This window comes from Xenopus laevis, chromosome 2S (assembly GCF_017654675.1).
Source record: "Xenopus laevis strain J_2021 chromosome 2S, Xenopus_laevis_v10.1, whole genome shotgun sequence".
Taxonomy (NCBI): Eukaryota; Metazoa; Chordata; class Amphibia; order Anura; family Pipidae; genus Xenopus; species Xenopus laevis.
In genome coordinates, this window is record NC_054374.1 from 167075485 (window position 1) to 167090854 (window position 15370).

General features: G+C 42.5%; 1 protein-coding gene across 4 annotated transcripts in view; it reads right to left on the reverse strand.

Annotated features, from left to right (window-relative positions):
- LOC108710079 (cGMP-dependent 3',5'-cyclic phosphodiesterase) overlaps nt 1-15370 on the reverse strand; it is a 313782-nt gene that overhangs the window by 112004 nt on the left and 186408 nt on the right. For all 4 annotated transcript variants that reach the window (XM_041584657.1, XM_041584656.1, XM_041584655.1 and 1 more), the window contains 2 exons: nt 6948-7037; nt 3857-3945 (listed from right to left, as the gene is read on the reverse strand). In XM_041584657.1, the coding sequence (XP_041440591.1) occupies nt 3857-3945; nt 6948-7037 (179 nt within the window). The remainder of the gene's footprint in view (nt 1-3856; nt 3946-6947; nt 7038-15370) is intronic.

A 15370-nucleotide genomic window follows, 5' to 3' on the forward strand; every position in this document is an offset into this window, starting at 1 on the left:
ATACACTATATACAGCCGGAGCATATACACTATATACAGCCGGAGCATATACACTATATACAGCCGGAGCATAAACACTATATACAGCCGGAGCATATACACTATATACAGCTGGAGCATATACACTATATACAGCCGGAGCATAAACACTATATAAAGCTGGAGCATACACACTATATACAGCTGGAGCATATACACTATATACAGCTGGAGCATATACACTATATACAGCTGGAGCATATACACTATATACAGCCGGAGCATATACACTATATACAGCTTGAGAATATACACTATATACAGCCGGAGCATATACACTATATACAGCTGGAGCATATACACTATATACAGCCGGAGCATATACACTATATACAGCCGGAGCATATACACTATATACAGCCGGAGCATAAACACTATATACAGCCGGAGCATATACACTATATACAGCTGGAGCATATACACTATATACAGCCGGAGCATAAACACTATATACAGCCGGAGCATATACACTATATACAGCTGGAGCATATACACTATATACAGCTGGAGCATATACACTATATACAGCTGGAGCATATACACTATATACAGCCGGAGCATATACACTATATACAGCTTGAGAATATACACTATATACAGCCGGAGCATATACACTATATACAGCTGGAGCATATACACTATATACAGCCGGAGCATATACACTATATACAGCCGGAGCATATACACTATATACAGCCGGAGCATAAACACTATATACAGCCGGAGCATATACACTATATACAGCTGGAGCATATACACTATATACAGCCGGAGCATAAACACTATATACAGCCGGAGCATATACACTATATACAGCTGGAGCATATACACTATATACAGCTGGAGCATATACACTATATACAGCTGGAGCATATACACTATATACAGCCGGAGCATATACACTATATACGGCTGGAGCATATACACTATATACAGCTGGAGCATATACACTATATACAGCCGGAGCATATACACTATATACAGCTAGAGCATATACACTATATACAGCTGGAGCATATACACTATATACAGCTGGAGCATATACACTATATAAAGCTAGAGCATACACACTATATACGGCTGGAGCATATACACTATATACAGCTGGAGCATATACACTATATAAAGCTAGAGCATACACACTATATACGGCTGGAGCATATACACTATATACAGCTGGAGCATATACACTATATACAGCCGGAGCATATACACTATATACAGCTAGAGCATATACACTATATACAGCTGGAGCATAAAAAAGCCCCCCAAAGAATGGGGGTTAAATGGTACATACGGGTGCAATTTACGATATATTTGCTCTTTGCACCCTGTCATTCACATAAAGGACTGGCAGAGGTATCCAGGGTTGGACTGGGAGGCCCTGGGCCCACCAAGGCTGCTGTATCAGGACCCCCCTCCCGTTACACTGCCCTTGCCCCACCCCTTGTGTTGCACGGCAATTGCATGTGCACATGGGTACTTGTTTTTGCGGCGACTGGAAGATAATTTCTGCAGGGAGTGGATCTGGGTCAGAGGGAACCATAAGAACCGGGGCCCACCAGGATTTTTCACGTCCGACCCTTTACTTACCCGTGAGCTGCCCCCCCCCAACGTGTACCTGAGCATCATTCTATCATGTGATCATGTGAGCTGCTGGCTGTGAGGATGGGGTCTGGGCTGGTGGGGCCATCCGGGATTTTTCCTGTTGCACCGCTGGCCTAGTCCGACCCTGAATGCACCTGCCCAAGGGCTCCCTGAATGAGCACAGAGGGAGGGGGTTGCCATGCTTTGTCCATAACATCATTCAGTGAGTGTGATTAATATCCAGGTCACTGCCATGTCATCAACAGAACAATAAATGTGCTGCCAGCAAGTATGACATCACTTGTACCACTCTAGTCAAGTATGACATCACTTGTACCACTCATTATACACTGGTGCCAATCTCTGTTGCTCACATACCCTGGGAAACAGCAGATCTTTCCCCAGTAGAGGGGGTGCCAGATATAGTATAACCCATATAATACAGACTCTTAGTGATGTCATCAGTTATAAACAGAGCTTAGTGATGTCATTTTTGTCATGTTGGAAAATATGAGGATATTAGAAGAAACCTCGGAATTCCATGCCCTTTACAAAAGCTCTCATGGTCATGGAATTCCTCTGTAACTTGTATTTTACAATAGGGGGTACTTTATTCACTATATAACCAAATACAGCCTGTTAGTAGCCTTCTACTCCTCCCTATTGATCAGATGCACAATACACGTCTGGAAACCACTAAGTGTTGGCCCAGGGCTCATTCTTTAGTGTGTCGGAGACAATTCAAGTCAGACAGGGAGATTGGCTCCCGCACAGGTGAGAATAACGCTGGTTACACCTTGGAATGAAATTCATCCCGGCTGCAGATTAAATTATTCGACGTGGGCAGAACTGTAACAATGTAACGTCTCGTTACCAGTTTGTTAATAACGTGAAAATAAATTCACACTCCGGTTTTGCAAAATGCAAATAATCCCGAATCCCATTCTCTGTAGGGAGGAAGGCGGAGTCTAATGCCCAACCATTAAGATAGAGGACCAACGATAAAGAGTGGCCCCTGAATTTAATTTTTTGGGGAAATTATTTGCAAAGCGACAGGAAAAAAGAAATATTATTATAGTTATGCGATCTGTTATACAGAATGCTCGGGACCTGGGGGTTTCCAGATAACAGATCTTTCTGTAATTTGGATCTTCATACCTTAAGGGTAAGGTCACACTGAGCGTTTTGGGGAGATTTAGTCGCCTGGTGACTAATTGCCTCGTCTTTGCTGTGACCAATCTCCCCGAACGCCTTCCCTCACTCTGCGCTGGCTAAAATGAAAAATCGCCGGCGATTCATTTTTTCGAAGTCGCCCGAAGTTGCCTCATGAGGAAACTTCAGGCAAGTTTGGAAAACGAATCACCGCGTGTGATTAGTGCCGACGATTTTTCATTTTAGCCAGCGCAGAGTGAGGGAAGCCGTTCGGGGAGATTGGTCACCGCAAAGACAGGCGACTAAATCTTCCCGAAACACTCAGTGTGACCTTACTCTAAGTCTACTAGAAAATCATATAAACATGAAATAAACCCAATAGGCTGGTTTTGCCTCCAATAAGGATTAATTATATCTTAGTTGGGATCAAGTACAAGTGACTGTTTTATTATTACACAGAAAAGGGTAAATTTGGACATGGCCTTTTCGTTATTCAGGGCTTTCTGGATAACAGGTTTCCAGGTTACAGATCCTATACAATCAAAACACTCTCTGGTTCCCCGGCAGTACCTTATTAACATGTATTTATATATCACCAACATATTTCGCAGCTGCTTCCAAAACCACAAGAGAGTTTCGTGCAGTTCTGTCTTATTTTACCAAACTTCCCCTTGAAATGCTAAACAGACAAAAAATTAACCGTATTAACCCATGAAATGAATAAAATATAATATAGAATGTGCAACGCTGATGTGTGTCAGTGCTGAATATTCTACAAGGAATAGGCGATAAACCCTAAACAACCAATGTACAAATATAGCCCCTAATAAAAGGCATTAAGTTTGCCCGGAAACAGTAAGCAATAGCAACCAATAAGAGAATTGCTTTTATACAGGTGACAGTAAACGCTACCTCCTGATTGGTTGCTAGGGGTTACTGCACCTGGACAGATTTAGTGCCTTTTATTACATAGCCCCAAGAGTGTAAAAGAAAGAGAAGTAATGTAGGGATAGATAAATAAATAGATATAAAGGGACAGATTAACAGTGAATAAATCACAGAAGACATAGGTTTGTACCTGAGTTTTCCTTCCGGAGGCAGCTGGTGGGGGGGGTCGGCACAGACCAGGCGTCCCTCTGTATCCAGCAGGTAGATAAAGGCATTGTCCTGCAAGAGAACAAGAGCACAACATCTACATGAAATGCATCTCTATCCTTCCTGGGACCAAGAGTAAAACTCTTAAATTTCCTTTATATCAGTTTTTATTCCGTCTGTACTCCCTGTGCAACCAGCATCTCATTGGGCTGCTGTACATGCGCCTCATAGAGCAGTCACATGGTCCTGCGCGGAACCAATTTGTTAAACCTGACCCACAACCCACATACTTACAGCTTGGACCCGCTACCCGACCCACAAGTACCTTATCCACAACCCGATCCGCGACCCGGGGACCAACAAGAAACAGGAAGTGCTGTCATTGTAAAATTAAACGACAAGTAGAAGTAGGCGTGATCAGAAAAAAGGCGTAAAACTCACTATTGAGAAGACCTGTGACCCGCAAAACCAGGGAACCGCCGGGCCGCGTCTATACCCGCTCCCAAAACTTCTACCTGCAACCCGCAGGTACCCGACCCTCTGCAGGACTCTATCACACGGCACAAGATAATGGATTTACCTGGGGACTGAGCCCCCCTCTCCATACAGGACCCCCACATTGTTTCCATGTAGAACCTAATGAGCGACCAACCAGCGGCCAATTAAAAAGAAAGGGAAACTACAACTGAAATGAGAACCAGTTACTGTATCATAACATAAAGCCCCGGGGCCTCTATAGACACATGATGGTCTGGTAACCAATGAGTTACTATAAATCCCACCCTGCTCTTCCCAGAATGCATTGCTCCAGCACAGCAGACATGCTGGGAATATGGAATATTCTATAACAGATGGCTCCTGTTTTTCCTTATTCTCGACACAGAATTGATCCTAATTTCACGCTCAATAAAGCTCCCTGGGATAATGCAATGTCACAAGGAACAAATTCACTTGTTCACACAGTTTTCCTCTGGCACTGGGGGCTCAGCCTCTCCCTTAATCACTGATCCCTTAATCACTGAATCACTAAGGATCATGTGACTACAAACTCAATTATATCATATCAGAGAATAAGGGAGCCATCCTAGGAGATGTCCAGTCAACTTATCAAGCACTCACCCAAATCTCCCCCCTAATTGGCCTTCAGACTGGGCCCCCTTAGCTCATAACAAGGTTACAGATATATAGAAACATTGGGGTGTCACCCTGCTATAGTTCCAGGGGTACCCAGGGTACAAATAAACACTCACCCCAAATCTCCCCCTAACTGACCTTCAGACTGGGCCCCCTTAGCTCATAACAAGGTTAGAGATATATAGAAACATTGGGGTGTCACCCTGCTATAGTTCCAGGGGTACCCAGGGTACAAATAAACACTCACCCCAAATCTCCCCCTAACTGACCTTCAGACTGGGCCCCCTTAGTTCATAACAAGGTTACAGATATATAGAAACATTGGGGTGTCACCCTGCTATAGTTCCAGGGGTACCCAGGGCACAAATAAACACTCACCCCAAATCTCCCCCTAACTGACCTTCAGACTGGGCCCCCTTAGCTCATAACAAGGTTACAGATATATAGAAACATTGGGGTGTCACCCTGCTATAGTTCCAGGGGTACCCAGGGTACAAATAATCACTCACCCCAAATCTCCCCCTAACTAACCTTCAGACTGGGCCCCCTTAGCTCATAACAAGGTTACAGATATATAGAAACATTGGGGTGTCACCCTGCTATAGTTCCAGGGGTACCCAGGATACAAATAAACACTCACCCCAAATCTCCCCCTTACTGACCTTCAGTCTGGGCCCCCTTAGCTCATAACAAGGTTACAGATATATAGAAACATTGGGGTAACAGTCACCCTGCTATAGTTCCAGGGGTACCCAGGGTACAAATAAGCACTCACCCCAAATCTCCCCCTAACTGACCTTCAGACTGGGCCCCCTTAGCTCATAACAAGGTTACAGATATATAGAAACATTGGGGTGTCACCCTGCTATAGTTCCAGGGGTACCCAGGGTACAAATAAGCACTCACCCCAAATCTCCCCTTAACTGACCTTCAGACTGGGCCCCCTTAGCTCATAACAAGGTTACAGATATATAGAAACATTGGGGTAACAGTCACCCTGCTACAGTTCCAGGGGTACCCAGGGTACAAATAAGCACTCACCCCAAATCTCAACCTTAGCTCATAACAAAGTTACTGAAAGTTTAGGTTGAACTATATCACACAGCAGTTCTCTATAAATGGGCCCTAAGGAGAGAGAAACATGGTCAGCTCCAGCAGATTTCCTCCCATTATCCACTGGACAGACTATTTGATTGGTGCTTGGGTTATCAGCAGAGCTTTCCATTGGATGAAGCCTTTATGGTTCCTGTCTCCTTGAGACGTCAGACGGTTCCCACAAGACTCGCAGGGAATATCTGTGGCATGTGGCTAATTAGACATTCCGAGAGCGTCTGCACTTGGCGAATCTCCAGGGCATCGGGAAAAAGACGCCACCGCATTTGGTTTTCATAGACTGTTCCCGATAGATACGTTGTACTCATTAATTTTTGACGTCCCTCATTTGCTGCTCTCATTCACACCGAGCAAGCGGCTCCTAATCTGCCATGAGGTGGGGAGGAATGAATTGTAAGAGCTTTAGCCTTCCCTATATTTATATTCAGCAGATGTTGGATAGATTGGCCTGAGTCAGCATCTCCACTTTAAAGGGCAACTAAACATTTGTTTTTTTAATGTTTGCCTTGTACTTGTCTGATGCAGACGCCCTTTAGATGTTGTGTAGACTTCCAACACACTTTAGTATTCAACAGGTGCCTGTTGGTTCCCATAGTGACCAGCGGGATAAGTGTGAGCACAAGATGTGATTGTTTTATTGTGTTGTCACCCCATGTTTAACAGCAACGTGTTCAAACCCCTTTTCTTGCCCTAAAGACCCAGCCCTGTGATTATATCTATCCAGCTACTGGGAAAAAATGAAAAGCAATTAGTTAAATAGCAGTGGGGTGTTTCCCATCCCATCTATAACCCCCAATCCACAGCCCCCCATTCCCCCCAAAACATACCACTTTGGGCAGAACAGAGGCAATGGCATCTTTAATGGCTTCCCGTAGACGAGGAATGTCGATGATGGAGCCGAGAGTCAGCAAAGCATCCTGGGACAATAAAAAGAAATAAATGACAAGGATTAGTACAGTGCTCAGTTAAAGCTCATTAATAATCTCATTAATAACCCACTGTAATTGACCAGTCTTGCTGGGGTTTCTAGATATAAATTCAGAGAGATACCATTGGACGGCTCAAATGAGGCCTCTGCTGACTGGAGGAGACTGTGATGGGAATGATCAGAAGTTTTTTGGACACTTCAGAAGGAATCTGCTTATTTTTGGCCAACTGATCAGTATTCACAGCCCCTCCATTCACCTGCAAATCCCACAATGTCACCGATATGTCTTTAAAGGGGAACTATAACAAAAATTTCATACTGAAACAAGAAACTCTAAATACAATCAACTATTCTGCATTGTTTCAGAAATACAGAATTTTATCTTCATTATCCCTCTCTCAGCATCTGTTTCTCTTTATTCTCTCTTCATGCAGCAGTTGGGTGTCAGATATTCACTGACAGTTAGATCCAATATATCTTATAGGGGGGCTCCTTTCTCAGCAGATGAATTAGAGCTCACTCAAATAACTGATTCCAGTACAAACAAAATCTAATAAAATAACTGCCTTTTGCCCAAATTCTGCATGTAGAGAGACATGATGTCTGGTGAGTTTAATAGAGTGACCTCTAATACATCTTCTAGGCAAAAGGAGCCCCCCTATAAGATATATTGGATCTAACTGTCAGTGATTATCTGACACCCAACTGCTGCATGAAGAGAGAATGAAGAGAAACAGATGCTGAGAGAGGAATAGTGAAGATAAACTTGATTATTTCAGAAACACTACAGAATAGTTAATTGATTATATTTAGAATACTTCTTATTTCATTATGCTGAAGCTTATATTACATTTTCATTTTTGCTATAGTTCCCCTTTAAATAAAGTAAAAACTGCCCCTGGATTGATCCCATGGGACCTGGGTGTCTGGCTGATGGGAATTCTATTATTTTTGGTGATTATGGAGACTGAGACTGGTCTGGGGCACAGAAAGGATTTGGGCAGCAGCTGCAGACTATATTATAATGTTTAACTCCTGACCCAGGGCTGACAAAGGACGTGTCTTCAGCGAGGAGCAGGGATTCATCACAGTGATGGGAAACGTGTGCGGCACAGCCTGTATCCTCCTGCTATTATTGTCATTTATATATTGCCATTTATACAGCACACGTAGCCCCTGTGATAAATAGCCCCTGTCTCTCACTGCTGCTCTCACTTTGCCTTTCAAATAGATTTTGCAATCTCAGGACTCTCTCCCCAGCACCACAATCACATGTTATTTATATACATATATACAGTATATATATATATATATATATCAAACCAGTGAAGCTCCTCTCACACTCTACAACTAATATCAAATACCTGCCCCCATGCAACCAGGGGGCAATTCCAAACTGGAGAGGTGCAAATAAATAGCCCTGGTCCCATTGGTCTTTGGCCCAACATAAAACTGCACCTGCCCAGAGTATTACTATAGGGGCACATGTCTTCTTCTTCTTCTTGGATCCTCGCTGTCAGTGAAAATCTGGCTTTCTGCTTTCAGTTGGTCTTTCACTCTACTAGACACTTGCACATCATAGTGTTCTAGTCCTACTAAGAGCCAAGTAGGCTGAAGAGGAATATGCATAGAGAGCAGTGGTTGGGTGGGGGGGGGGGTGCTGAGCTCATCAACTCCCCCATCATCTAAACCATCATCTCCCCCAACTGCCCACTCGTTTCTATGCAGTTTGGTGGCCAGCTGGGTTTCCCAGGGCACTAGTCCAGTTTGGCCTGACATTGGACCCAACCACTTTTTGAATTATAGACTCCATGCCCCCCTTGCCTGTAAGCTGTCATCAGAGTGTTCTAGTTCCACCCAGTGCTTGCATTGCATCAAACTCCCGGCCGCTCCTCTGTAAACTGCCACCCACTGCCTGACTCCTGGCCTCTGTTAAAGGAAAACTATACCCCCCAAACAATGTAGGTCTCTATTAAAAGATACTGAGTAAAACAGCTCATGTGTAAAACCCTGCTTCATGTAAATGAACCATTATCATAATAATATACTTTTTTAGTAGTATGTGCCATTGGGTAATCATAAATAGAAAATTGCCATTTTAAAAAATAAGGGCCGCCCCCTGGGATCGTAAGATTCACTGTGCACACATACAAACCACATGTAAGGTCACATGAGCCAATTAACAGACAGAGTTCTGCCTTTTGCTTCCTCACTTCTTCCTGTTACAGTTAGTGTTGTAGTATTTCTGGTCAGGTGATCTCTGAGGCAGCACAGATAGAGTCACGAAATGGTGGTTCAAGGCAAGAGATGTAAAAGGGCAATATTTATGTAAATATATATTCCAGTTTGGTAAGATTCTTTAATATGTCATTCAATTTGATATAAACTATCTGTTGCTTAAGTATTCATTTTGGGGGTATAGTTTTCCTTTAAGATGTCATTCGAGGGTTATACCCCACCCAAGTATATAGGAGCCCAACAAATGAGGAGAAAGCTCTTTAGATACAGTCTTTTCTTAAGCACTCCAGGTGCACAAATTCAGGAAGAAAAGGAAGGAAGACATAGACCAAAGCAGGACTAGTGAGTTTTATTTATGCCCCACCCACTGCTTGAGTCACAGACTCCCTGCCTCTCCTCCTGCTCAGGCCCTTGTAACAGACCTGACTGATGTTGTACAGTTGTTCACATTGCTCTCTGTGTATACTTGTGTATATTTGATATAATTGCATTCCAATAGGGGAGGCAGGAGCAATAAACTCATGCTTACTGAGACAGACACCCATTAAAGGGATACTGTCATGGGAAAACATTTTTTTTATCAAAATGAATCAGTTAATAGCACTACTCCAGCAGAATTCTGCACTGAAATCCATTTCTCAAAAGAGCAAACAGATTTATTTATATTCAATTTTGAAATCTGACATGGGGTTAGACATATTGTCAGTTTCCCAGCTGCCTCCAGTCATGTGACTTGTGCTCTGATAAACTTCAATCACTCTTTACTGCTGTACTGCAAATTGGACTGATATCACCCCCTCCCTTTCCCCCCCAGCAGCCTAACAACAGAACAATGGGAAGGTAACCAGATAACAGCTCTCTAACACAAGATAACAGCTGCCTGGTAGATCTAAGAACAGCACTCAATAGTAAAATCCAGGTCCCACTGAGACACATTCAGTTACATTGAGAAGGAAAAACAACAGCCTGCCAGAAAGCATTTCTCTCCTAAAGTGCAGGCACAAGTCACATGACCAGGGGCAGCTGGGAAATTGACAAAATGTCTAGCCCCATGTCAGATTTCAAAATTAAATATAAAAAACAATCTGTTTGCTCTTTTGAGAAATGGATTTCAGTGCAGATTTCTGCTGGAGTATCACTATTAACTGATGTGTTTTGAAAAAAACATGTTTTCCGATGACAGGATCCCTTTAAGGTTTCCCCTGGAATTCTGGGAATGAATCAGTGGGAATGCACAGGGGTGTGATGGGAGCTCCGCTTATACACCTTCATGGCACTTGTAGAACAAAGACTTGATACGTGATTATCTCAGGCAGAGATTATCATCAGTGCAATAGTGGGAGGCGAGATTAATGGAATGTATGAAATAATAACATTAAAACAAAAGGGCAAAGTAAAATGGAGATGGGCCCGGCTGATAGTCTCGTGCGCTTCAATGGAAAGTGTTACCTTTCTGTCTGCTGCCCTTTCTCTCCCCCTCCTCTTCACTCTTATGATTGATGTTTCTGCGCTCGAGGGAAATGTTAATGAATTCAGGGGCGGGTAGAGACAGTGGGCACAGGCATGAGAGGGCATGGGATACACAAGATCTAGAATGGGAGGGTGTAGTTACTGTGATCTTCAATAATGAGTCTTATTAATAACAATCACTTTGTTAAAGAAACAGGTTTGAGAGTGTGTGATAAACACATTGTTATTGGTGACTAATGCTTGTTTGCCTGTAGTTTTGCTTCTTGACCAAACTGCTTTACTAAGATACGTGGCGAGAAGTTCAACCAACTACAGCTCCCAGCATGCTCAGCGGATGGCTCAGAGGCTTTTATAAGTCTGACTGATCTCAATTTATCCTTGTTATCACTGCAGTATTTCTCATTGAGAGGAGACCATAAATTAAAGAGCTAATAAAGAACACAGCAGATACATTACATTTAGTGTAATTAGTGCAACACTTCATCCAAACCCCTATAGTTTATAAATCCATTCAACCCATTATCATTCAGTCACTTTACTGTCACGAGACTTTGCTCATCTCTGTAACAAATCACATTATATAACACAGCAACAATGTAGCCGGGATAATGGCAACGTATCAAGTTCAAATCATTTATTGTTTGGCTTCCAGCAAATCCGCAGTTGGTGAGATCAAATCCCAGTCTGAAGAGAAGTTTGTTTATAAGAGAAGAAGCAGAGACGTTTATTCAGCACCACGGAGAGCTCCCCGGGATTCTACAGACAGGAGCAGAGCTGTCCAGCAGCTGAAATCTAAACCCAATTGATAGGAATGAATGTGCTGCCAATAAAATGATCAGATACTAAATGAATGAAAGAGACAATGGGGTACAATTCGCATTACTGATCAGTTAGAGAGGTGAGACATGGTTTGGCCCAATAGGAATATTGTCACTTAGAATTTGGTGCAGGGACAATTTCTCCTGAGTATCTTCAATTTCTTCCCTTCAGAAATCCAGTTCCCAGTGAAAGATTTGTTGCATAAACAGTTGGGAGGCAGAGAAGCCACTATTTTTGGATTCGGCCGAACCCCCGAATCATTTGCGAAAAAACCGAATCTGAATCCTAATTTGCATATGCAAATTAGGGGTGGGAAGGGGAAAACATATTTTACTTCCTTGTTTTGTGACAAAACGTCACGTAATTTCCCTCCCCACCTCTAACTTCCATATGCAAATTAGGATTCTGTTCGGCTGGGCAGAAGGATTCGGGCGAATCCTGGCCGGATCCCAAACCGAATCTTGGATTCGGTGTATCCCTAATAAACAGCTACTTTTCCCTCCGCCCTTTTTAAATGATTAAATCTGCCCTCCACACCTGCCCCCCACTGCTTGAGCTGAACCTATAAATTAGGGATGTACTGAATCTACTATTTAGGATTTGGCCGAATCCCTGAATCCTTCATGAAAGATTTGGCTGAATTTGGCTGAATCTGAATTCTAATTTGCATATGCAAATTAGCGCCAGGAAAGGAAAAAGTGGAACACATTTTTTTTACTTCCTTGTTTTTTTATGAACAGTCATGTGATTTCCCTTCCTGCTCCTAATTTACATATGCAAATTAGGATTCGGATTCAGTTTGCATATACAAATTAGGGTCAGGAAAGGAAAAAGTGGAACACATTTTTTTTTACTTCCTTGTTTTTTGATGAACAGTCATGTGATTTCCCTTCCTGCTCCTAATTTACATATGCAAATTAGGATTCGGATTTAGTTTGCATATGCAAATTAGGGTCAGGAAAGGAAAGGGTGGAAATTGTTTTTTTGTTTTTTTTTACTTCCTTGTTTTTTGATGAACAGTCATGTGATTTCCCTTCCTGACCCTAATTTACATATGCAAATTAGGATTCGGATTCAGTTTGCATATACAAATTAGGGTCAGGAAAGTAAAGGGTGGAAATTGTTTTTTTGTTTTTTTTAACTTCCTTGTTTTTTGACAAAAAGTCAAGTGATTTCCCTTCCTGCCCCTAATTTACATATGCAAATTCGGATTCAGTTTGGCCAGGCACAAGGATTTGGCTGAACCTGAATCCTGCTGAAAAAGGCTAAATTTTGAACTGAATCCTGGATTCGGTGCATCCCTACTATAAACCTACCGAAACCCTAGTGCGGCTGCAACCCAATTTCCTTTGCAGAAAACAGTTGGGTTGCACAGTTATACTAATAATCAATCCTTATCCCAATTTACTTTGATAGCTTTTTTAACAGGATGAGTTAAAGGTTTAAATAACATGGGGCAGTCTGGGGCAGCACTAAGCTCTTGGTGCAAGTCCTGAAATCTGGCCCTGGTCACCAAGTGTTACCAGGCAGGTTTATGTATAGTAACCTGATGGATATTTTAGGGTAGAATTATATGGCAAGAATGTCAGCCCTATATAAAGAGTCAGCTCATACAAGGTTGGAATGAGGTGTGTAAGGCGTCCCAGGAGACCGGCGCACATTCTTACCTTTAGACGCACCGGTCCCTGGGTGACTCTGGCTGCAGTTAAGAAAAAACGCGCAAACCCAATAATGCACCGACGTCACGGAATGGCGCCAAATTTGAAAATAAAAGGCGCCTTTTGCTTGTACTGAGTGCCCAAGTTGGTTCTCAGTTTTCTGGCTCAGCCAAAGCCTTTTTTTCTGTTTGGATCTTCTCTTTTGCCTTTCTCTTGCCTCCGTATCTTGCTGCCAGCCTTTTGACCCTTCACCTGTCCACGACTCGTCTCTGCCTGATCCTTTTGTACCTTCTCTGAATACCTTGGCCGTGTTTAGGATCCTCGGCTGTTCCGCAGAAGAAAGTCTGAGGCCCCAAAAGGGTGTTGGTGAAAACCGGAATAAGGTGAGGCTCTCCGACTGCACCTAAAGGGTATTCTGTTAGTCCTTGGGCTCCTATACCTACAGATTGTAACAAGGTGTTATTCATCTTGGAATGGGTTGGCATGTGGGGATATAGACAGTGTTTTTAGGAAGACAGTAGAAACTCCAACCGCATCACAGTAATCCCACTAATTGTCCAGCCCAAAAACATGTGGAACTAAGGACCCAGAGATTTAGGATTTGAAGGTGAGGGTTGTTTTCAAAACAGGAGCAAGGTAGAAATTCTAAATGATTGTCTTGAATGAGGCCTCAGGACTTGACTGCACAAAGGGCATGATTCATCCCAGGGCAGCAGAAGGAGCCCCTAACCACTGATTTCATGTTTTACTATTGGCTATAAAGCAACTAGGATATCAATTGAAGGTGCCTTGCAATTTCTAAATGGACCTCAAGTCTCAAGGCAGTTCCCCCTTTACCAGTCTTTTGTCCAGAACAAGCAGATATGCTGGAATCAACAAGGTGCTCATCATCATGTTGCCATGATTTTATTTGCAAGGGTTTGAAATACAGAGATGTGATTCCATGATTCATTCTTTTATTATATAATACTGAGTTATACAGCACTGTGACCCCACAAACTCAAGCAGCTCATAGCAGATGTCAAGGGAGGCATCTCTGGGTGCACTAAGATTCCTGAAACATGTGGAGATCAGTTACCTTGTCCATGGTCAGCTGAATATTATTTATTTATATTGCTTGCTCCACAGATCATAAGCAGTGACCGTATTTAATGCAGTCGTTGACAAACTGGTACTGATGCAAATTTACACTTCAAGCGACAGAGTTACCAAAACTGTGTTATAATGAAATACATTGAAGAATCACTCGGTAATGAGAGGAACCAAGGGAAAGCTCTACGATATAAGAGGAAAACTCTACACCATATCAGATATAAGAGGAAAACTCTAAACTCTTTAACGGGAGCATGTTTCACTCATAATCTTTACAAGGAAGGTGTTTTTCCATTCCAAGCTGCCTATTCTCTTTCAGCTTCATTGGTATTTGGAATGAGCCCAGATAGCGTGGATCAAGGCTAATGATTCAGACAGGGAAATTTACTCTGCAGTAAGGAGCAGGCTGGGCTATTTCTGATGGAACTGACACAATGAGAATGTACGTTTTTAGTTATTTCTTCTGAAAGCAAGTAAATCAGGTCAGTACACAAACAGCGGTGAGGAAGTTCAGCTACAAAGGAGGGGAAGGTTGAAAGAGACAGATTAGGATATAAATATAAGAAAAAAAAGGTAAAAGTGGCTCAGGAGGGGAACTCACATCTCTCTCGTTTTCGCCACCTACCGGATTTCATCTACTGGCTGAAACAAGGAACATTTCCTATGCTCGAACAACTACAGCACAAAACTCCAGAGCTAATAATAAATCCCTTCAGATATATGCAACTTAAACATTTAAAGCCCAATTCAACAATTACAACCTGACATACCACACATTTGAAATCGATAAAATACTCCATGCAGCAGACCCTTCAGAAATGGTATGAAAACGATACAAAGCCTTACTGGATACAATGGCCTCACCCTTCCAACTAGCTCACTGTTTTGGCAAACAATTGCACCGTCAATTATAGACCATATCTGGGAGGAAGCCACTGAAAGAGCTTAATAATATCTTATTAATTCAATTGAATGATAGACTAATTAATTTCAAATTCGTTTTTCCAAATAAACCACCTGCAGGCCCAAGATGTCAATACCTCAA